The 25,305-nt window shown below is 43.9% G+C and overlaps 2 protein-coding genes across 3 annotated transcripts in view; one reads left to right on the plus strand and one right to left on the minus strand.

Annotated features, from left to right (window-relative positions):
• ETFBKMT (electron transfer flavoprotein subunit beta lysine methyltransferase) overlaps window positions 1-7,976 on the plus strand; it is a 108,827-nt gene extending 100,851 nt beyond the window's left edge. The window contains exon 5 of the transcript XR_011030592.1: window positions 7,924-7,976. The gene's annotated coding sequence lies outside the window, so the exon portion shown is untranslated. The remainder of the gene's footprint in view (window positions 1-7,923) is intronic.
• AMN1 (antagonist of mitotic exit network 1 homolog) overlaps window positions 1-25,305 on the minus strand; it is a 143,589-nt gene that overhangs the window by 53,137 nt on the left and 65,147 nt on the right. For both annotated transcript variants that reach the window (XM_068278234.1, XM_068278233.1), the window contains exon 3: window positions 845-992. In XM_068278234.1, coding sequence (XP_068134335.1) covers window positions 845-992 — 148 coding nt within the window. The remainder of the gene's footprint in view (window positions 1-844; window positions 993-25,305) is intronic.

Below are 25,305 nucleotides of genomic sequence, written 5' to 3' on the forward strand. Positions count from 1 at the left end.
TGGCAGAGAGAGAGACACAGACAGGAAAACAAAGCTTCAGCTGATGACTATTTACACACATTTGAAGCTATGTTTCTGCTTTTTATCATTCTGAACAGATTCTAGTCACAGAATTAGCGCAGGTGAAGATTGTTTCTGTATGCTGGATGTGCGGGACACAGTCCTCCGTAGTAATGCCCACAGTGAGAACTGTTCTCTAAATGTCATTTTCTTCATATAACACGAGAAGATGAAAAAAAAAGCCTTTGTATTGCTATTTGCTAGTAATTACTGGAAATACTGTATATGTGGCATTTAAAATTGTATTAACTTTGACAGTTGTCCTTTAAGTTCTACCTTGTATGAAATGGAATGACATCCTATTTAGATAACACTTCACATGTATGCACACATCAGAGAGTTTCCTGCATTATCAGCCATCTCCATACACAACACCCGTCTAGTCTTCTCCTTTAGGTGAAGGTAATTAGTGGGTTACTGGCTAGGTGCTATTCAAATGTCATTACAGCAGTCTTCAGAGGTTATGCAAATACATACACTTTACATAAGAGGGTATTTCACAAGATTGAATGTGCACAAGATGGATTCCACATAAAATCTACTAGCTAAGATGGCTACTGTGTCCTGTATACGGCACAAGGGTCATACTGTCACTTTAAGGGAGTCACACTGTAACTGCATGGGGGGTTACTACTGTCACTGCAAGGGGGTCACACTGTCATTGCATGGCTGGGGCAAACGGTCACTGCAGGATGTCACTGTCACTGCATGGGGATCACAGTCACTGCTTGGGGGTCACAGTCACTGCATGATGTCACACTGTCACTGTACTGCCATCACTTACCTTGTGATGTCACCGATGTCCTCTCTTCACCTTTCGAGGAACTTAGACTGATCTTCCGGAGCTGCCGGCACTGAGCGATGAGACGCAGAGCGCTGTCGGACACATCACAATCCCGCAGGTCCAGCTTCTTGACACACGGATGTAAGACCTGCAGAGAAGATCACATATTAGTACAACTGATCTGTGGGTCCTGTACATGGCACAGCGGTATGGGGGGGGGGAGGGGAGGTGGGGTCCAGACAGGAGGTGTCAGGAACCAGCCCCGTGGAAAGCCTGCAGATACGGTTCCCGAATGAGGGTTTGACCAGATCGAGAGGGGAAGCAGCCTTAGTCGAGCTAACATAAGGCTGTGACCCCTCAAACACTTCTCACTGCCACCACTAGCTGCCGCTAGACACTTCCACTCTGCTGTCGAGTGATCTGCACGCAATCCACGTTTTTGTATTCGGGTCAGCTTTGCGCTTCAGGCCGAATGCGGGAATGCCACGCACATGCACACACAATACAATCGTACAGTAGCAAGGCACAATCAGGCACTGACTTTGTAACGCAAGTTACACTGCAGTCTCTCTCTAGGCTATGAGCATTAGCTTAGTACAGCAGGAGTCAAACTTATTAAATAACGATTTAATATTCCAGAAAAAAGTGGAACACTGCAGAAAATAATATATACAAAAGATTTACAAAAGTTACAAAATAAAAGTTACAAAGACACACACAAGGATATTTGCTTACCAAAATAAACAGGGATCAAGATAGAAGAACCTTGGACTTGGTTTTGTGGACGGACACAGTTCTGATTGGATCAGGAGTCCACCTAGCTTCAGCGGACTGATTTTATGTATCTGCCCCTGCCTTTTATGCTGGGAGATTTGCCTTGAGGCTGCAAGCCCGTTTGGAAGGGGGGGGAACTAGTTTTAATTAAATTTCCAGACATAATTTAATTCCCAGATTGTTCAGTTTGTCATATCCTTTCCGTGATATGCAAACTTCAAAGCTTTCCTGTTTTAGCTTTTGATCTTTGCGGAGATTTCAAAACACTTCCAGCAGGCTGTCATATGTAAACTTCAAACGTTCCTGTGTCACCTTCCAACTGTCTAGTCTGGATTGTATTTTGGGCTTGTTTACATATACACAAAGTTCAAAGCAATGCAACCCCCCTGCAGGATGCAGGACAAAAGGTGGAAGCTGCCATGCAATTACCTGTACCCAGAGGAACTGAATGCAAATGTAGTTTCACAGACAATCACATCTGAGACAGCAGATCAAAGGTGACTGGCTAGTGGCCTAATGAGCCACTTCCTTGCCTGAAGCTAGCAACTCAAAGTAACAGCTTCCTTCAGCCATACACATATGACATATCAATACAAAGCAGACATAAAAATGGGAAAATATGGCATCTGTATTATCTCAACATCATAACTAGCTGCGATATCATGACAGGAGGAATAATACAAATCTCCACCAATCCAGGGAGAGAATCACATTCAGCCAATCAGCACCTCATTCACGGGAAGCTGATGGCTTTGATAGACACAATGTCCTTCTGTTCCTTGGAAGTCTGAATGTTCGGAGAATGATGGAGATTGTCGGTGCCGGGTGTCTGTCTAACATAATGACTATACAATGCTAATGAATCAAGAAAAGAACCATGCACAGGAAAGCTGAAAAATCACCGAGGGAGTGCACTAAACCAATATATTGATTGTAGATCCAATGAATAGAAGAAGAGGGCTTTGCACATCCCTTGATAAAACTTCACTTTTATTCTAATTGTAACAAATTAAAAGGCATACTTTACATATTCCATGCAGTACAGAGAGAGGTACAAGGCTGGTGGGGAGGTCTCAATGATTCTATTCATTGAATGACTATACAATGCTTATAAATTTTTCTGGGCATAATAAATCTTTATATGGTTTATTGCAGAGCTCTGTGTACACCCTATATGGCTATAAGTGCTTCAGCCGATCGCACTGCACCGCTACCATGGGTTTGCAGTGTGAAGCCAGCCTCAAGGTACAGGGGAATAGAGGTGACACAGAGGGGGACACTGGAGGCACAGGGGAGGTACAGGGGACAGAGATGGCACAGTGTTCCAACTTAAAGGACTTCCGAGGCGAAATGAAAAATCTACATTTTACCCACCTGAGGCTTCTTACAGCCCCGAGCAGCAGTCTCAGTCCTTCACGGCAGCCCCCAGTCCTTCTCATCAGAGGCGCCGCCAGGGTAACCATGGAGACAGGACACGAACCGAGCAGCCGTGACAGGAGGAGATCGCGGCGAGACGAGTCCACTCTGGAACTGGGTTAAGTAAGTTACTGGGGGCAGCCGGGGCCGCACAGGGCAGGTTGGCGCCCACCAGCAATAAAGTGAGGCCCCCTCTAAAGTGAGGTCCAAAGCAAGGGCATGCCTCACTTGTACGCTGGCAGCGCCCCTGCTGGCCTATTGGGAAGATGTGCGTAATCTCCATGTTGAACTCATAGGTGCCGCTTTTCCTTCCGCCTCTAGAGCTAAACTGCTCAACATCTTTGGTGACCTTCATCTCATAGAGCAGGAATTACTTCTAGCCAGACTGCTCTTAGGGCCCGTTTCCACTTGTGCGGTGGGAATCGCCACGGAAAATATTCGCATGCGGATGCGAATTTTCGCATGCGGGTGTATGCAAATTTTTATGCGAATTCGCATACGATTTCGCATGGATGACTATGTATGTGAATTTAACCATGGCAGTGCCTGTGTGCTTTTCCATTGTTTCTATGCAAAATCGTATGCGAATTTGCATGAAAATTTGCATACCAAAACCGCATGCGAATTTCCTATTAAATACATTGTATGCGAATCGCATTGCGGTATGCGAATTCTGATAACTCTGCCGTGCAGATTTTTTCTGCACAGAAAAACGCCCAGAAATCCTGACAAGTGGAAACAGTCCCATCCACTTGTATTGTCTATGCGGAACTGCATGCAGGAAACGCTTGCAGATTCGCTCTAGTTGAAACGGGCCCTTATTCTACGACAGGAGACAGAGTGCCCTGAAATGGAAGAGCACAAATGCGCCAACCCTTACAGACCTCATCAAATCTGTACCTACAGATCTCCCAGTATATAAAAACATATATGAAAACAGAAGATCTAAAAAGAAATTCTACAAAATTTGGACCCGCTCATTATCCAAATTCAAAATTGATATGTGAAGGTCGAATATCACCCTGTTTGATGTAACTTGCATTCCTCTTGTTGACATGTACACTTTGTCTTATTTCAATTCCTATGCTACTCTGACAATTGGGAAGGGGCCTATGGACAAAAGGAGATTGTGGTTTTTTTTCCTTGTTATTGTTGTTGTTTTCTATGTGAAAGAAAAAATCATTAAAATATTTAACACAAAAACAATGTGGCACATTACTAAAAAAAAAATCCATTCTACCTCTTCTTTTTACATTTAAATGTTTGTTAGAGGTCAAGAGCATATGCAAAGAAACCCCTCTGGGAGGAGGACCTTGTAGAGCTCTCCGATGAAGATTGGGAGGAGACTCAAGGGTTCCACTAAACTAAAGTCTCCCCTACGCACAACAAAATAGAATGTTCTGTAGTTCTAGACCCCAAGCTCTCTGCTTATTGAATCTGGTGCCCCCGGGTTCAAGGGGCAAATATAAAAAACTGTTTATTTTTTGCATCCTCTCCTCATTGCCCGCAAGCTGCTTATGCAGCACTGGTTACAACCCACTGTACCCTCCTTGGCTGACTGGATAAATGCCGTTAATGCTACTCAGAGGCGGGACAAGGTCCTCCAGCACCCAAGGCTGAGACACCAAAGTGCGCCCCTCCATCCCTACCACCCCAGCCATTACACACTGATTGCTATTAGACTAAGAGGGCCACAGGGCCCACAACCTCCCCAACACCGTAATCTCTAGTTATCTGGCTTGCAGTCACTGTCATGTATCCCCTTTTCTTATTTCTCTCTGCTTCAAACACAATAGGGGAATGATAGCTGAGTGATTTGTGCTCCCCCTTCTACACTGCGCCCTGCGGCTGGAGCCTCTCTTGCCTTTGCCTCGGCCCTGATTGCTACTCTTCCCTTCCACCAGGCTATCAATTTAGGGGTGTCGCAACTAAGCATACATTAATCTGGGATACATGGATCTCCTCGCCACATACCTAACATTGCTAACGGCATTGCCCTTTATTCTTAGACCATGGTTATATTTGTTACTAGTAGTCCATAGAGTGAAGCTAATTTTACACTTGAGGGTGATCTGGCCTGGTGGGACCAGCCAGGGGTTTGGTTAACACCTCACATGTTTTACTTGAATTGTTGTTCAGGAAACAATTAATATCTTGATGTATGTGACACTGTTGGCATGGCGCTTATTGATTTTTTTTTTTTTACTTTTTCCGTTGGTACTACTCAGAATACTCCACTCTTTCCAATACTACATTTCTGATCTTACTCAGAGATACACACCAAGCCGCTCACTCCGCTCCTCCAATGAACTTCGCCTGACCGTCCCCCGCATCACCCAGTCCCATGCACGCCTCCAGGACTTCTCAAGAGCCGCTCCAACACTATGGAACTCCCTACCTCCACTCATTAGGGCAGCCCCCTCCTTCAACACCTTCAAGTAGGCCCTCAAAACTCACCTTTTCACTCTGGCCTACTACCCCTCACAATTGCTCTAAACCCACAGCTGAACTCTGGTCCCTGAATATATAAAGTCACCGTAGGTCTATAGTAATACAGCTTTCATCATTTTTTGGTATACAGGATCTTCGAACAAAAGGGTAAAGAAGCAAGGCTTACCAGATTCCAACAACCCACATTATAAGGTTGTAAACGAGTTTGATAGGTGGTCCGCAGAACTTTCAAATGGTGTCGTTTCACCAGCGATGTTGCACACTACAGATTCCTCCGGAATATAGTAGATATCCTGAGATCGCAGAGACTCACCAAAGGGGAGTCCAGTAGGATAGTGAACTCTGGTCCCTACCTTTCGTGTCCCTACCTCTCCTTCTAGATTGTAAGCCTTTGGGCAGGGTCCTCCTCCTTTTGTGCCCTACCTGATCATGCACCTCCATTACTGTGAACCCATGCTATGCATCTGAGTGAACCTAACTTGCCTAATCTCCATGCTCCCCTCCAGTGACTAAGCATTACCTTGTACTCATACTGTGCTGTATGATCTGGTCTTTCTTGTATTCCTGTATTGTCATGTTGCTGTTTGTCACCCCTAAATATTGTCTGTAACCTAAACTAATGTCCAGCGCTGAGTAATATGTTGGCGCTTTATAAATACAATAAATAATAATAATAATACTACTTGATGTAACATATTTTCCCAGATTTCGTAACTGTTATGCATAATATTACGTTAGCAATATTCCTGCAATATTTATATATTATTCTGTGATCCTTTTTATGTCCTGTTATCTTTTACTTCAATAAAGCTGGTGTGTTAAGCCAAAAAAATAAAATGGCTTTTATTGCTCTATTTCAACAACCTGCCATCCCCAGAAAGAGCAGGCAGATAAGGATTGCTGTAATAAGCTGTAGCAGTGAGCAAACAAAAAAACAAAACAGTGGGCAGATAGAACACTGTACTGCAATCAATTTAGTGAAGTCACACTTGATTACATTCACACCTTCTCCTGGATAAATAAGGGCTGAGTGGAGGGGAGGGGGAAATGGCAGCTCCTACAGCTATTAGAAACCAGGACAAAGTACAGAAAAAAAGCTGCTTGGACCCTCTTAATTATTGATCCACCCATGTATTGTTACCACATAAAATAGTTTCTAAACATAATTTCTTTTATTTTCACAGGTTAAAGGGGAACTTTAGCCTAAACAAACATACTGTCATTAAGTTACATTAGTTATGATAATTACAATAGATAGGTAATACAATCTCTTACCCACCCTGTTTTAAAACAACAGGCAAATGTTTGTGATTTCATGGGGGCAGCCATCTTTTTGGTTGAAAGGAGGTGACAGGGAGCATGAGACACAGTTCCAACTGTCCTGTATCCTGATCACCCCTCCCAGCTGTGTGCACTAAGCTTCAAATCTCAAATTCAAAATAAAAAAAAACATTTGCACCAAAACAGCAGAACAAGAACAACATCATCAGAAATCCCATCATGCTTTGCACAGCATCAGGGGAAAAATGCCTGGGCAGTTTTCTTCTAGTTCTATGCAGCTAAAAATGAGGCTTGGGTAAGAAAAACAAAGTTCTGATGCTGTGAAACTGTTAAAGGAACACCAAGCCTTTTCAGTGTTGCTGAGTAGATTTTTAGTCTGGAGGTTCGCTTTAACAATTAAACCCAGATCATAATTGGTTGATTAATTTTTGATGACACTTAGTACAAGGCATGTCCAGCCATCACAAGGGCTTCAGATCTGACTGCTGTGCTGCTTTTAAAAAGTTTGCTTTCTTAAAACAGAAAGAATTTGTGATAATTCAGGTTGGAGTGAGCTTGAGATGTCTCCCATGATGCATCACTGCTGAATATGTGCAAATTAACCATTGTACCCTTAGAAGCTAAACACACCTCCAGAACCGCTGGAATGCAATGATGTGTCAGCTTGTCAATTTGTACAGAGTCATAATAATCCAACATGCATACAGACTGTTTTGGATTGCTTGATCCTCATCAGTGCATGGCATGGATTAATTTGGCTCTATGGAGTAGGGCTTGTGAATCCGAGAGGCACAGACTAACCAGCAAGCTCATGGTGACCCAGAACTCATTGGAGTGTGTAAGGGACTACAATGGTCCTAAAAGCCCCCTTACTAAGATGCTAAGAAAAACAAAAGTTTGCTTTCTTAGAACAGAAAGAATTTGCGATAATTCAGGTTGGAGTGAGATTTTACTGATCTTATTGGAGACTATCCCATTACAGCGAGGAATGCGGAGTCAAAACAAAAGTCCCAGATAAGGTCAGTCTCTGGAATTGTTGGGGCTGTTGGACTCATGGGGTCAGTGAAGTAAAATAATAAAATATGGCCGCTTGCAAGCCAGACTTCCTGTAAGCACTCCACAGATGTGTAATACAGGGTCTCTTGTTTCCCACACAGGACGGTTGTGTGAGAATGGAATGTAAAGTTGAAATATTTTGTTTCAACCAGAAGATAATGAGGACACAAAGCCTAATGAATTATGTCAGTGTGCCCCAGCTGTCCATGAATTTCTGCCTCTTATCTAAGAAAAATAACTTCAAGAAGACTTAACTGCTAACAGGAATGTAGAACTGTATGATCCGCTAAATAATATATCCAGAGCCAATCGCTGGGGAAAGAAGGCGAAATAATAATAATGATCTGTAATTCATTTCAATGTGTTTGTTTTTTTCATCCCTCAGGTTCCAGGCCTCCCTGGGAAGGCATAAAGTGCCCATACATCTACCGATTTGGTGGCCGATCGACCATGAAAATTGGTGCCGCCAAAAGCATGACCGATTGACATTGTGACCGAACCTAGCCTAATACTTGGTTGAAAACCCTTTGATAATGACAGCCTAAAGTCTTGAACTCATGGACATCCCCAGATGCTGGGTTTCCTCCTTTTTAGTTTCAAAATATTTTATTGAGAAAAATTCAGATAAAGTCTTACAGCAAATCAGTATTCCCTTATCAAAGGGCATTACGTTTTTAGTTACATTAACATATGTACAACATATAAGAACAAAAAACAAAACATGCAGGTCATTTTAACATTTTAGCTAGGTACATCCAGCGTGGGGGGGGGGGGGGGGGCGTCACCCCTAGAAGGAGAGAGCACAGGATCGAAGACTCAGTGAGGCCGAGGCTGAAAGCCAAGGTTGCCAGGTTCGGGTGAAAGGCAGAGTTGCATCATTAATTATTGCTAATAATCTCTCTGAAATAAGTATTTCCATAATGATGGCATCTGCTAAGTCAAATGAGAGGGTGGGCTTCAGCCACTGACGGGCAAGATGGAGACGGGCTGCTTTAGCCACATGTTGAGCTAGCCTATGGTGTGGATATTTCCACTTCTGGGGTTTATGGCCCAGAAGAAGCTGGAAGGGATCAGGAGACAGTGGGACGGTTTCCTCCTTTTTAATGCTCTGCCAGGCCTTAAAGAGACACTGAAGCCTCCAAAAAGCAATCTTTTTATTTAATAAATGTGTTTAACATATAAGCCCTAACTAAACTGCCGCATTCCCGCCGCTATAATCGAAATCCCCCCAAACGCTCCCTCCCTCTCCCCTGCAAAATCCACGACTTTCTTGATCGTGCATTTTGCTGCCCTGTGCGCTTCTGTGTGAGGCAGAGCTATGAGCTGCAGCTCTGCCTCTACACGCGTCTGCCAGCGGCGGATCTCTGCCTCTCCCCACCCCTCTCAGTGAAGGAAGACTGAGAGGGGCGGGGGGAGAGGTGGCGATCCGGGCTGACAGACGCGCGTGAGGCAGAGCTGCGGCTCATAGCTCTGCCTCACATGGAAACGATGCCCGGATTGCCCCCCGGGGAGTTTGGGGGGTTTAGTTAGATTTAAGCAGCGGGAATATGGCGGTTTAGTTAGGGCAAAGATGTTAAACATATTAGTTAAATAAAATACTTTTTTTGAGACTTCAGAGTCTCTTTAACTGCAGCACCTACATACCCCCTGCAGCAGTCATATCTGTCACAGCACAGAAATCAAAGTTATTATATTATTTATTGTACCACCAACGTATTACACAGTGCAGCACAATAGGTAAATAGGGAGACAGACAACTAGGTACAAGATCATGCAACAGAGTTTTTTCTTAAAGAGAAGATCCGAGGACGTTAACCTCCCTGGCGGTAGCTCGGGCTATGCTCGGGCTAGCCGCCGCAGAGGATCACATGGGCCTGGGAGGATTTTTTTTAATGAATTGTGATTTATATGCTTAAGCTAGCACTTGGCTAGCTAATTATGCCCCCCAAGTTTCGCCGCTCTCCACCTTCCAGGGGGGGGGGGGTTGTATTGTCGCCGTAATACGTACCCCCCGGGGATCCTGCGATGGCGCAGCCTCCCAATCAGCTAGCTCCAGGCTTCGCTATGGGGAGGATCGGGGCTGACCATGACGTCAGACGTCATGTCCGATCGTCGCTATAGCGACGAATGAAGCTAAATGGTGAAGCTGCGGCTCTCGCGGAAGGTTAAATATTGCCGGTGGCGATTGGGGGGTTTAGTTAGGTCCGGCGGGGCTTGGGGGGCATAGTTTGCTCGCAAAGTGCTAGCTTAACCACTTGCCGACCGCACGCTTATACCGTGCGTCGGCAAAGTGGCAGCTGCAGGACCAGCGACGCAGTACTGCGTCGCCAGCTGCAGGCTGATTAATCAGGAAGCAGCCGCTCGTGCGAGCGGCTGCTTCCTGTCAATTCACGGCGGGGGGCTCCGTGAATACGCAGGCTAAATGTAAACACAAGCGGAAATAATCCGCTTTGTTTACATTGTACGGCGCTGCTGCGCAGCAGCGCCGTAAGGCAGATCGGCGATCCCCGGCCAATCAGCGGCCGGGGATCGCCGCCATGTGACAGGGGACGTCCTGTCACTGGCTGCACAGGACGGATACTGTCCTGTGCAGCGCGGATCTCCGGGGGGGAGCAGGTAGGAGAGGGAGGGGAGGAATTTAGCCGCGGAGGAGGGCTTTGAGGTGCCCCCCCCGCAACACCCAGCAGGCAGGAGCGATCAGACCCCTCCAGCACATCATCCCCCTAATGGGGAAAAAAGGGGGGCGATCTGGTCGCTCTGCCTGCACCCTGATCTGTGCTGGGGGCTGCAGAGCCCACCCAGCACAGATCACAAAAACTAACGCTGGTCCTTAAGGGGGGGGGTAAAGGGTGGGTCCTCAAGTGGTTAAGCATATAAATTACATTTTATTAAAAAAAAATCCTCCCACGGACGCAGCCTCTGAAACTGCATACTGCCAGGGAGGTTAACAAAAAAAAAAAAGTTCTACTTACCCGGGGCTTCCTCCAGCCGATATGTCCCTCGCCGCAACTCTGCTCCCATCTGGTGGCCTGGGGTCCCTCTGTTGGAGGTGCCGTCCTTCCCAGATCGGCATCTTCTGCGCCTGCGCAGAATGCCCCAAGCCACTTGAGCGCGATTGCGAGCTGCGCGGCCTGTGCTCGTGCAGGCGCAGAAGATGCCGACCTGGACACATCCGAACTAGAGATAATGTTATCTTGTGTTTAAATTCCTCACTTGATACAATAAAGTAAACACTTCTCTGACACTGTAGACTCTCCTGAACACAGTCAGACACTCAGACAACATTTCTGCTTACATTACAAGATGAATAAACCAGTTAGGAATAAAATGCAAAGTCAGCTCTCAGAGCAAAAAAAGTGGACTTTGGGAACTTGTAATTTCTAAATGAATAATAATGCTTATACACAAAAGCAAATATAACCGTATGGCATATAAAAAGTAGGAAAACATGTTTTTATTGAATATTATATAAGGGTTTTATACCGCTTTAATTAAAGAAAAAGTTTGGAAACTTTCCCTCTTTTGGAGGGACAGTCCCTCTTTGGGAGCCCTGTTCCTCTGTCCCTCTTTCCTCCTCATTTGTCCATCTTTCAGGACTTTGTCCCTCTTATGTAAATACATATATTTCTCTACTAAAAAGTGTTTCCTTGACTGTAAACTTTATTCCCATCCTTTAAATTGATATATTACTAATTTTAACCACTTCATCCCAAAGCGTTTTTTATCCTAATGGACAATGGACAAGAGCGATTTTCACCTTTCAGCGCTCATCCCTGTCATTTGCCAATAGCTTAATCACTACTAATCACAATGACATGATATATATTTAGTTTTTTTTCACCACCAATTAGGCTTTTTGGGGTTGATATTTGTTTTCAGTAATTACATTATTTTCTATGTATTTTATAGGGGAAAACAATGAAAAAATGAAAGAATACACTATTTCTCCAATTTCAGCCCCTATAATTTGAATATAAACACTGCTACTGTACATAAATCACACACACACACACACACATTTGTTCTGGTTATCACAACATTTTAATTATGTCCCTAGTACAAAGTATGGTGACAATATATTATTTGGAAATAAAGGTGTATTTTTTCTATGTTTTTTTTTCTCTCACTAATCGTAAATGCACGCAAGCCAGCAGCACTGTTTGACTTATAAAAACGTCCTGGAGCCGTTAATTGGCTCTAGCAGGACGTTTTTAGAAGTCTGATTGTCATTAAGTGGTTAAAATTTTAATATGAAGGAAAATGAACCAGGTTAGAAAGGACCAGTGTGGTTTGAATTATAAAACAACATATTTTTCTTATGAAATCTTTATGGTATGCGTGACTAGGGAAGTGATCAGGGGTGTGGCAGGGGCGTGGCTTAAAGAGAATCTGTATTGTTAAAATCGCACAAAAGTAAACATACCAGTGCGTTAGGGGACATCTCCTATTACCCTCTGTCACAATTTCGCAGCTCCTCGCCGCATTAAAAGTGGTTAAAAACAGTTTTAAAAAGTTTGTTTATAAACAAACAAAATGGCCACCAAAACAGGAAGTAGGTTGATGTACAGTATGTCCACACATAGAAAATACATCCATACACAAGCAGGCTGTATACACCCTTCCTTTTGAATCTCAAGAGATCATTTGTGTGTTTCTTTCCCCCTGCAGCTATCTTCCACTGAAGTGCCAGGCTGTTTCTTCCTGCAGAGTGCAGACAGCTCTGCCTGTATAATTCCTCAGTATGTGAAAGCCCAGCCAGCTCAGAGGAGGATTTATCCAGCTTGTAAAAGATAAGAGAGAAGCTGCCCTAATCTAAATAATACACAGGCAGTGTGCAGAGAGGGGCCTGGAGGGGGGAGATGCATCACAGAACACACTGAAGAACTTGGCAGCCTTCCAGACACAGGCTGACAAGTCTGACAAGAGAGAGATTAGATGGTGATAGTAGAACGTGCTGCAGTAAGCCAGAACACATTAGAATAGCTTTTGGAACTTGTAGGATGATAAAAAAACAGGATGCAATTTTTGTTATGGAGTCTCTTTAAGTGTCCCTCTTTCTCATTTCAAAAAGCTGGGAGGTATGCAGATTACCCCTCAATCTGACAGGAAATTGCATTGTGTGTACCTAGCATATTACTCTTAGCCATAGCCCCGAACAAGCATGCTGATCAGGTGCTCAGACTAAAGTGTGACTGAATTAGCTGCATTCTTGTTTCACCCAATCTAAAAAATCATATCGGTAAGATCTGAGTTTAATACAAAGCTAAAACAGACGTGGCTGGATAATTTTTTTGCAAAATTGGGCATGTTTCAATGTGTGTGTGTGTGGGGGGGGGGGGGGGTGCAATGTTTGTAAATATGTTGAAAGAACCAAATATTTTGAAACCGCAAGGGGTGACAAACGTTATGAAATTCGGGACAATATTAATTGTAACTCTGAGCGAGTGGTTTATTGTATTCAATGTCCTTGTAATTTGATGTATGTGGGCAAAACTGAAAGAAGATTGGGAACGAGAATTGGTGAGCACATCAATAATATTGAAAATGCAACAAAAGGATAGACCACTAGGAACACACTTTGAAAAATGTCATAATAGGAGCCCAAAAGGATTAAAATATAAAGGGATAGTGAAGCAGAAGATCCCAATAAGAGGAGGAAATATTGAAAATTAACTCTACAAGATAGAGGCTGGCTGGATTTACCGTTTGGGTACCAGAATCCCCTATGGGTTGAATTCTGATCTTAATATGGTGTACTTCCAAGTTATGGTCATAATGAGTGTGAATTGATCAAGGCCTATTGAAAAAGTAGATGTGGCAAAAAAAAAAAATGCAATCTTAGTATCAAACCTGATCTGATGTTAAGGTGCAAGCCGAGATTATGACGAAAAAAAAAGGATGTTGATTAATATTTAAAGGGACTCCAAGCAGTGCAGAAACTATGGAAAGATGCATACCATTTGAAGCTCTCTTTCTCCTCTTTCCAACGATATATAAACCACCGCCCTACGCCTTTTAGTTTTCGCTATTTTCCCGATCGAAATCGCGTCCACCACGATTTCAATCGCGAAAATATCGAAAACTAAAAGGCGTAGGGCGGCGGTTTATGTGTCGTTGGAAAGAGGAGAAAGAGAGCTTCAAAACGGTATGCATCTTTCCATAGTTACTTGTATTACACAGCAAGACTTTTCCCCAAAGTCGGCAGCTGAATGGAGCTGGGTAAAAGTCGTCCTGTGTAATACAAGTAACTATGGAAAGATGCATACCATTTTGAAGCTCTCTTTCTCCTCTTTCCAACGACACATAAACCGCCGCTCTACGCCTTTTAGTTTTCGATATTTTCGCGATCAAAATTGCAGTGGCTGCAATTTCGATCGCGAAAATAGCGAAAACTAAAAGGCGTAGGGAGGCGGTTTATATATCGTTGGAAAGAGGAGAAAAAGAGCTTCAAAATGCATCTTTCCATAGTTTCTGCACTGCTCGGAGTCCTTTTAATATAAGGGACATGCTGGAGAATAAAATTCTGTATAACTGTTGTGTTGAATGACAGCCGATCACTCCCACTGAGACTACTGATATAAGGAGGAAAGAAACGGAAAGCACTAGCCGTCATTTGCTTTGAAAAAGCCCTGTGGGCGGGGCAAAACGCGTAAGCAGGAGGCGGGGACCAGCACAGTGAGCGCTCATGTGGTCACACGCAAACCGCTGCTCTACACGGAGACCCATCATCCCGGACGGTGGAGCTACATGGAGGGGAGCAGTGCGGATTGAAGGGACGCCTCTCTGCAAGCCCCCGAAGTCCAACATAAGGTGGGAGATGAAGATCTCTGAAAGAGGTATGCGGCGGTGGTGATCCGCGCTACACGGCGATACCTACGCAAGTGACACACACTCCTTTGCACCAGGCAACAGGAACTGCATCCAAAACGGTAAAACCGAAAGACATGCATGTAACAGTGATGGTGGATTAGTTAATATATAGAGACATTGTGATAACCCCATTGAAGACAATGCAATACGTGACAGCAGACTTGCAGCGAGTGATTTAAGGGGGAAGTAACCAACTTAATATAACAACGGAAGGAGGACTCTATAACATGAGAAGTTTACTATATAGGAACATCAGTATGTGTGTGAGGCCTCGGTGTGCGCCGGTGGTGGGACCACATATGACCAACATTGATTGCGGGTCGTCCATTTTTTGCATAGGCCAGTGGTTCTCAAACTTTTTTGGGTGAGGGCGCCTTTGATGGCTCTGAATTTTCATTCAAGGCACCCCTCAGCAAAAATAACTACTGAAATGCTGTTATGAACCTTATTCAGCAGCACCTCCCAAAGGATGGGGATGAACCCCCGAGGCACCCCTGGCAGGTGCTCAAGGCGCACCAGGGTGCCGCGGCACCCAGTTTGAGAACCCCTGGCATAGACTGTAAGCTGGGCGATTTGGACAGAACAATCATAGTCTGCGGTCAGTGGTAAAAACATTTGGGCACCACTGTGCTGATTCATGTGTTTATAGATGTTTTTATCAGTTTTTGTGGACCATTTGGAAGGTGAAATCTGTCACATAATAAAATTTGAATTTTTGATGCACATGAAGCAGCATTGGTCATGCATTTGTTGTTTAGTGAGTAATCAAGGAGTACCAGTGCAGCTCCTCTGAATATCTGAATAGAGTGGTGCAATTTTATAACAGGGGAGGACACTCAATTATATATTTTTGCTGCAATTGAGATTCAGACACTATTGCAGCCACAGAGATCAGCAGGGCTGCCAGGCAACTGGCATGCCATGGTTTAACAGGAAATAACTATAGCAGCCTCCATATCCCTCTCACTTCAGGTTCCTTTAAGGTGGACCGTGGCCATACATGCTAAGATTTCTGCTCAATGTGGCAAACAGGTGAATTCCTCTCTGATCTAAATCTGGTCAGAAGAGAGATCGACCCCCCCCCCCCCCATACACTGCAGATTTTCAATAGATTTCACCATGAAATCTATCAATCTGCAGCGATGCTGTGTTTGCTGCAGTGCAATGCTTTGGCCATTTGACCTACCGCCACTCCCTCTCCACATCTGATGGATTAAAATTTACCGCCTGATCTCAATTCCGATTCATGCCACAGATTGATCAAAATTACGATCAATTTGGCTTGTTGCATCGTAGATAACCGTCAGATTCGATTATGGTGAGAGTCCACATAGATCAAGACCAAGTCAGTCCATAGGAGGGATACCCTATAAAGGGGGTGCATGATCAACTTGGATGCACTGGGGGGGGGGGGGGGGGGGGGCTGGGAAGAACCTCCAGATGCTTACAATTTAAAGGGAGCGTGGAGGGACACACTATTATTATTTATAAATATCCGACATCTTCCGCAGCGCTGTACATATTATATTATTTTGTCACATACCTGTCCCTCAGGTGGGCACTCAATGTAACCCCTACCATAGTCATATGTCTATGTATGTATTGTGTAGTGCATGCATCGTAGTCTAGGGCCAAATTGGGGGGAAACCAATTAACTTATCTGTATGTTTTTGGGATGTGGGAGGAAACCGGAGTGCCTGGAGGAAACCCACACAGACACAAGGAGAACATAAAAACTCTGTGCAGATAGCGCCCTGACTGGGATTCAAACCAGGGACCCAGCGCTGCAAGGACCCAGTGAGTGCTAAACACTACGCCACCGTGCTGTCCACTATGCCACTGTGCTGCCCACTATGCCACTGTGCTGCCCACTATGCCACTGTGCTGTTCACTATGCCACTGTGCTGCCCACTACGCCACTATGCTGCCCACTATGCCACTGTGCTGCTTACTACGCCACCGTGCTGCCCACTATGCCACTGTGCTGCCCACTACGCCACTGTGCTGCCCACTATGCCACTGTGCTGCCCACTACGCCACTGTGCTGCCCACTACGCCACTGTGCTGCCCACTATGCCCCCGTGCTGCCTGGTGGTGTAGGGCAGCACACTATGTGCGGGTTACATAACAGTTGCTCAGTAGAGCGAGTTATGTAATTGATGCTTTGGAAAGCAGAAGTGGTACTTCACACCAGAATGCGTTAAGAATTACAGAGGCGCCAAAAGTATAAAAATAGCTAAAAGTTTTAAAATGTTTTGGTTGCGGTGGTGGACCGGCTAACCATAAACGGACGGCAAAGCTGTCGGATTACAAATCATACAATTTATTTAAAAGCTCCCAATATACATTCGCAACGCGTTTCACGGGCATCAACCCGCTTCCTCAGGCAATAAGGGTCAGGAGCAACAAACACTGAAAATGACAGAGATATAAGGCATGCATCAGCAGGCTGTGTATGGTACAGTTGTATAGTAAATTACATACAAATACGATCTTTTTGATATGAAAGAGTGTTGACGCTTAATTGGTTGTGCTGACATGTCATAAATTATAACCAGTGGTGTATTAAACATTATGCGGGAAAAAAACTCAATGAATATATTAGCACTATTCTTTACCTGGAAAACTAAAGACTAAAGGACTTAGTTAGTGAATAAGGCAGTGATTTACAATTGAGTGCGGAAAGACAGGTGTAATACAATGTCTGAGGCGAGGCTGATAAAAGTGTGTGTGCGGAGGGGAATGGGAACTCATGGGTAATGGACTTGATTTGGGTACCCTTGTAGATAAAAGATTCTGCTACATCACTTAAATAAAAATACCATACAGATATAAAATAAACATAAAATTAAAATACAGTGCTGATTACAATATGCAATAAAAGGTCATATGATAGCTATACTATAAAAAGAGAGGACGAATAAAAAGTTTTAGGAAATTCTGCATCAGGAGGATATGTTAATAAATTTTTTCCAGTACATCACCGCGGTTTGTCTCCGCCCAGTCCCCTTGCATTGGCCAAGCAGCAATCACGGGCCTATCACAATACATGCACTGCCCCACCCCCCGCACGGACCATGGTACCTCCCACAATCCTCTCTTAAACCCTGCACACATGGGTTGTCGGCACAGAGGTGCCAAGCATCACTCCGACGAGACGCTGGTGAGTTCCCATTCCCCTCCGCACACACACTTTTATCAGCCTCGCCTCAGACATTGTATTACACCTGTCTTTCCGCACTCAATTGTAAATCACTGCCTTATTCACTAACTAAGTCCTTTAGTCTTTAGTTTTCCAGGTAAAGAATAGTGCTAATATATTCATTGAGTTTTTTTCCCGCATAATGTTTAATACACCACTGGTTATAATTTATGACATGTCAGCACAACCAATTAAGCGTCAACACTCTTTCATATCAAAAAGATCGTATTTGTATGTAATTTACTATACAACTGTACCATACACAGCCTGCTGATGCATGCCTTATATCTCTGTCATTTTCAGTGTTTGTTGCTCCTGACCCTTATTGCCTGAGGAAGCGGGTTGATGCCCGTGAAACGCGTTGCGAATGTATATTGGGAGCTTTTAAATAAATTGTATGATTTGTAATCCGACAGCTTTGCCGTCCGTTTATGGTTAGCCGGTCCACCACCGCAACCAAAACATTTTAAAACTTTTAGCTATTTTTATACTTTTGGCGCCTCTGTAATTCTTAACGCATCCAGAAGTCCACCCTTGGTGGAAGGGTGATCTACCCTACAAATTCCTCTATCCACAGAGAGCGACATTTTAATCCTGAGTGGGGACAGGCTTGTTCTCCCCACCTGCCTTGACAGTGGTTGCTTCTGTGGCAACCCTGGTTTGTGAGTATAAGTCTTACTTTATTATACTTTCCATATCCCACCTAAACATACTACACTATATTGGGCTCTCGGTCTTCAATTTTTTCACACCAGAAACCGCTGCTGTTTCCTGATGTCCTCACTGAATGCGGAACTTGTTATGATTTTACCACCTGCCTCTTCCTGTTCTACAGAGAGAAGCATTTCACTCTCCTGTGGGGTCTGATTGTCAGAGAGTGGCTGAAATGTCGCAGAATGAGGCTCTGATCAGTAATGCAATATAACTGTACAACAGATTTTAGTTGAGAGCTCTAACATTGAAACAACTCCCATAAAACATACATCTCAGGATGTTCAGACACCGGTTACTTTAAGCAAAGAAAATCACAGAAAAAACCCTACTGCCCCCAGTATGTACAGTAAAAGCTGTTACTCTGTGCCTGTAATGATAGTAAACTAGCTGCAGTGTGTGCTGATCTCTGCTACCTGCAGTATGTACAGTATAAGTTGTTACTGTGTCCCTGTACAGAACAACCAAGCAGCACGGGGTGACCCAAACCACTAGGAATGTATAGGGGGATAAAAGAGACCGAAAAGCCCTCCTACTAATAAGCAATGCTTGGTGAAATTTGCCTTCTTAAAACAGAAGGAAACTTACAATAATTCAGCTATAAGTGAACACTTGTGGTTACCCACAATGCACCACTACTGAATATGCAAATTATCTCTTTCCGCCCCTGTAAGCCAGACAAGCATCCAGAACCGCTGGTGTATAGCAAGCCTATAGCTTTAAATATTACACAGCCACACCAACCCCACATGTAGCCAGTCTGTTCCAGGCTTTTAGTCCTCATCAGTACATAGCAGGGATTGATATGGCTGTATGGGATAGGGCTTGGACCAGTACAACAGAGTAACCAAAAAGCTCGGGGTGACCCAAACCACTAGGAATGTATAGGGGGATAAAAGGAACCAAAAAGCCCTCCTACTAAAAAGCAATGCTTGGTGAAATTTACCAAGAAAAACAGAAAAAGTTGCTTGTTATTGTTCAAACAGCTGATAAGACTGATGAGACATCAATCCAACTGTTGGATTGACGTCTTATCAGTTGTCTTAACAATAGCAAGCAGCTTTTTCTGGTTGTTTCAACTTGTTTCACAACAAAAGTTAATTGAGAATTGTGCTGCATAAAAGACCACTGTTGAGCTTGTGTATGGGGCTGTGCCTGTACTGATAGTAAACTAGCTGCAGTGTGTGCTGATCTCTGCTACCCCCAGTATATACAGTACTAGCTGATTGCCCGGCGTTGCCCGGGTATGTATTTGGCTGGTGTTGGTTCCGCCTACTTTTTCTAACCCTAACACACAATTACTCACTGACCAAGTTTGTGAGCTTTGCGGTCTTTGGTATCAATAATCTGCATTGAAATGAAACAAATCTGATTGGGTGTGTGTGGCTCCACCCCCTTTTCTGAATTTGAACCCCAGTCACCCAATAACCAACTGTACCAGGTTTGAGGCCTGTGCCATTAACAGTTGAAGAATGGTAGCAATTAAATATTCCCCTTGAAAAGCAACAGGTGAAGTTTGATTCACTTTTGTAGGCTCCACCCACTTTTCTGAATATTAATCCCAGTCACCCAGTGACCAACATGTGCAAAGTTTAAAAACCTTGCCATTAACAGAATGGCTGCAGTGTACATTTTCCCAGTGAAATTTGTATTTGTCTCCACCCACTGATGGAGCATTGCCCGGGTATGTATTTGACTGGTGTTGGCTCCGCCCACTTTCTAACCCTAACACACAAACACTCAATGACCAAGTTTGCGAGCTTTGGAGTCCTTGGCATCAATAATTTGTATATTTCCATAGAAATTAAACAAATCAGATAGGCTGTTTGTGGCTCCACCCCTCTCCAGCATTTGAACCCCAGTCACCCAATGACCAACTGTAGCAGGTTTGAGGCATCTGCTATTAACAGTGCAAAAATGGCAGCAATTTAAATATTCCACTTGAAAATCAACAGGTGAATTTTGATTGGCTATTATAGGCTCCACCCACTTCCCTGAATATCTCAGTCACTCAGTGACCATCTGGGCAAAGATTGGGAACCCTGAAATAAACAGTGTAAGAAGGGCTGCAGTTTACACTTTCCCAGTGAAATTTGTTTTTGGCTCCGCCCACTTTTTGTAACCTGGACACAAAGTCACTACTCAATGCCCAAGTTTGTGAGTTTTGGGGTCCTTGGCATCAATCATTTGTATTTTCCCATGAAATGAAACAAATCTGATTCACTGTTTGTGGCTCTGTCCCCTTTTCTGAATTTGAACCTCACTGACCCAATGACCAACTGTACCAGGTCTGAGGCTTGTGCCATTAACAGTTCTAGAATGGCAGCAATTTTAATATTCTCCTTGAAAAGCGACATGTGATTTTTGTTTGACATTTTAGGCTCCACCCACTTTTCTGATTATTAATCCCAGTCACCCAGTAACCAGCTATGCTAAGTTTGAGAACCCTACCATTAACAGTGAAGAAGGGCTGCAGTTTACAATTTCCCAGAAAAATCTGTTTTTAACTCCACCCACATTTTGTAACCTTGACACACAGGCACTACTCAATGACCAAGCTTGTGAGCTTTTGGGTTCCTGGCATCAAAATTGTGCTAATGGAAGCAGCTTATCCAGCAAAGAAATCTGGCTGTTTTTGGCTCCGCCCCTTTACTGAATTTGAACCCCAAACACTTAACGACCGACTGTAGCAGGTTTGAGACCTCTGCTATTAACAGTGTGAGAATGGCTGCAGTTTCAATATTCCCCTTGAAAATCAATAGGTGAATTTTGATTGGCTCTTGTAGGCTCCACCTACTTTTCCGAATATTAATCCTAGTCACCCAGTGACCAACTGTGTGAAGTTTGAGAACTCTGCCATTAACAGTGTAAGAAAAGCTGCAGTTTACATTTCCCCATGTAAAAAGTTAGTTCTTTTTGGCTCCGCCCACTATTTCTAATTTTGACATACAGTCACTTAATGACCAAGTTTATGAGCTTTGGGGTCTTTGGCATCAATAAGTTGCATTTTACCACTGAAATTAAACAAATCTTATTGGCTGTTTTTGGCCCGCTCCCTTCAGAATTTAAACTTCAGTCTCCCAGTGACTGACTGTAGCAGATGTTAGGCCTCTGCCATTAAGAGTGCATGAATGGCAGCAAAGTAAATATTCCTCTTGAAAATCAAAAGGTGAATTTTGATTGGCTGCTGTAGGCTCCACCCACTTTTCTGAATATTAGTCACAGCCACCCAGTGGCCAACTGTGTCATGTTTGAGAACCCTGGCAATAACAGAATGGCTGAAATCAATCTAACAAATCTGATTGGCTGTTTGTGGCTCCACCCCTTTAGTGAATTTGAACCCCAGTCACCCAATGACTGACTGTATCAGGTTTGAGGTCTCTGCCACTAACAGTGTAAGAATGGTAGCAATGTGAATATTCCCCTTGAAAATGTATAGGTACATTTTGATTGGCTGTTGTAGGCTCCACTCACATTTCTGAATATTCATCCGAGTCACCCAGTGGCCAATTGTGTAAAGTTTGGGAACCCTGCAATGTACAAAATGTAGTTGTTGGCACCGCCCACTTTTTCTACCTTTGACATACAGTCACTGAATTATCAAGTTTATCAGCTTTGGGGTCCTTGGTATCAATACTTTGTATATTCCCATTGAAAAATAAACAAATCTGGCTGTTTGTGGCTCTGCCCCCTTTCTGAATTTGGACCCTAGTCACCCAGTAACCAACTGTACCAGGTTTGAGCCATCTGCTTTTAACAGTATTAGAGAATGGTAGCAGATGAAATATTCCCTTTGAAAATCAAAAGGTGAATTTTTATTGGCTGTTGTAGGCTCCACCCACCTTCCAAAATCTTAATCTCAGTTACCCAATGACCAACTGTGCAAAGTTTGAGAACCCTGCCATTAACGGTGTAAGAATGGCTGCCGTTTATATTTTCCCAGTAAAAGTTGATTTGGCTCCGCCCACTTTTTGTAACCTTGACACACAGTCACTCAATGACCAAGTTTGTGAGTTTTCAGGTTCATGGCATCAAAAATGTGGGAATGGAATCCACCAAGGAAATCTAATTGGCTGTATGTGGCCCCGCCCCTTTAGTGAATTTGAACCCCAGTCACCCAATGACCGACGGTAGCAAGATTGAAGCCTCTGCCATTAAAAGTGTAAGAATAGCAGCAGTTTAAATATTCCCCTTGAAAATCAATAGGTGAATTTTGATTGGCTGTTGTAGGCTCCACCCACTTTCTTGAATCTTAATCACATTCACCCAGTGACCAACTGTGGCAAGTTTGAGAACCCTGCGATTAACAGTCTAAGAATGGCTGCAGTTTACATTTTCCCATTTAAAATGAACGGCTGAAATTTGATTGGCTGTTTTATGCTCCGACCACTTTTCCTGGATTTGTAACCTCAGTCACCAAGTGACCCACTGTGCCAAGTCTGGGGACTGTGGCTTGATTACTGTGAGAATGGCAGCCTTTTCCATTTTTTCCATTGACTTGAATGGGTGGAATCTGATTTGCTGTTTGTAGCTCCGCCCAGGTGTGCAGGGGGGCCGCGAGACCCCCAGAACATATCATCCCAGGTAGTAAGGGATCTGTGTACCAAGTTTCGTTCAAATCGGTCAAGCCGTTTTCGCGTGATCGCGGCACATACACACACACACACACATACATACATACATACATACATACATACATCCGATTTTATATATATAGATAAGCTATTACTCTGTGCTTGTACGGATAGTAAACTAGCTGCAGCGTGTGCAGATCTCTGCTACCACCAGTATATACAGTATAATTTATTACTCTGTGCCTGTACGGATAGTAAACTAGCTGCAGTGTGTGCTGATCTCTGCTACCTCCAGTATATACAGTATAATCTATTACTCTGTGCCTGTACTGAAAGTAAACTAGCTGCAGTGTGTGCTGATCTCTGCTACCCCCAGTATATACAGTATAAGCCATTACTCTGTGCCTGTACTGATAGTGAACTAGCTGCAGTGTATGCTGATCTCTGCTACCCCCAGTATATACAGTATAAGCTATTATTCTGTGCCTGTACTGATAGTAAAGTAGCTGCAGCGTGTGCAGATCTCTGCTACCACCAGTATGTACAGTTGTATTGCTACACCTGCGCCCTCTGTTAATAAGGCGACATCTTATATTGATGCGGTAGCCATTTTGTATACTTTTTTATATTACTTTATTTAGCGAAGTGTGAATCTGTTCATTTAGGTCGGAGGACCACTTTAACACTTGTTTACGAGGAAGCTGGATGGGGCCAGTGGTATGTGGAAAACGTGCGCCCAGATGACTCATGGGCTATGAATATTTAATGAATCAAGATAGTGAATATCTTCATATGGGAGTTCTTAATTGTCTGAGCAGATTGTTACTTGTCTGGATAAGTATTCCACAATAAGCACAAGGGGACAGTGTAAAATGTCTTGCTAGTTCATAAGTAGATACTGGTTGTCATATGGCAGGCTACAAATCTGTCAGTTACATGGAAGCCGAGGAAGACAGTCTGAATATGGCCCTGGCTCTATTATAGCCATTATGTGGGAAGAGCTCGTTAATAATTAATACATTCATTATCTTCAATGGGTGGCTATATTATTCTATTCTTATTCTCTCTCCCTCTCCCCCCCCCCCCCCCCCCGTTGCGTCCTTAGAGTAGGCGGGGCCTGGTCAGAGTGTCGTAAGCGGGGTGTAGAGCCATTAGTGTAAGCCATATACCGTACCACCATACTCAGGGGCTTGTCTGCCTCTAATGCAGTATGCCTAAGGGCCTGTTCAGCGTTTGTAGAACGCGTATAAATTCAAAGAAACGCAAGTTGAAAAACGCATGCGTTTTTCTTGCGTTCTAATGCGTTTTCTATTGCGTTTTGCACACACACGTGACCCAGGGGAAAAAAAAGAATTATGGGAACCGCAGAGGAAAACGTACGCTAAAAACGCAATAGTACGCATTTTTGATACGCGTCCATAGACTTTCATTGCGTCCGTTTCTATGCGTGACGCACAGAACTGCATGCAGCAATGCGGATAAGAAACGTATGCGTCTCATACGCATACATGTGAACTAGCCCATTCAAAAGCATTAGGAGCCGTTTCTATGCGGTTTTGGTACCCGGACACGTTCCCTGAAAACAGCTAGGAACGCGCATAGTATGAACAGGCCCTTATTATGGTTTAAAAACAATTGAGTTTGTTCGTGTTAAGGGTCCCATACACTGGTCGATTTAAGCCATCAATTGACGGCCGATTCAACCGCTCTGAACGAATTGGCTAGAAATCGATGCAGCAGGAAGCATGGTCGATTGGCTGATCGATTTCTGGCCGATCGATTTTCTCGGTCGGTCCGGATGGAAAATCTAGGTCGATCGACTGCTGGCAGCAGATCGATGGCCCATAGAGTTGCATTGGACCGAATGGTGCAGTAACTGGAAATCTGTTCCTAGTGTGTGGCACACATCAGATAGATTCCTGTCAGATTTGACAGGCATCTGACAGGAATCTATCTGATGGTCGAATCTGCTGCAAATCTATAAGTGTATGGCCACCGTAAGAGGTCTAATGCAAGTTTTATATCAACATAGTGTAATTTCTGACCGTAAGAGCAGGGAGTGCTTGTCTCTCCTGTGCCACCTCTTGCCCCTCGTGTGTCTCTGGTCTCCGTGTCCCCTCTGTTAC

This window comes from Hyperolius riggenbachi, chromosome 3, assembly GCF_040937935.1.
Source record: "Hyperolius riggenbachi isolate aHypRig1 chromosome 3, aHypRig1.pri, whole genome shotgun sequence".
Lineage (NCBI taxonomy): Eukaryota > Metazoa > Chordata > Amphibia > Anura > Hyperoliidae > Hyperolius > Hyperolius riggenbachi.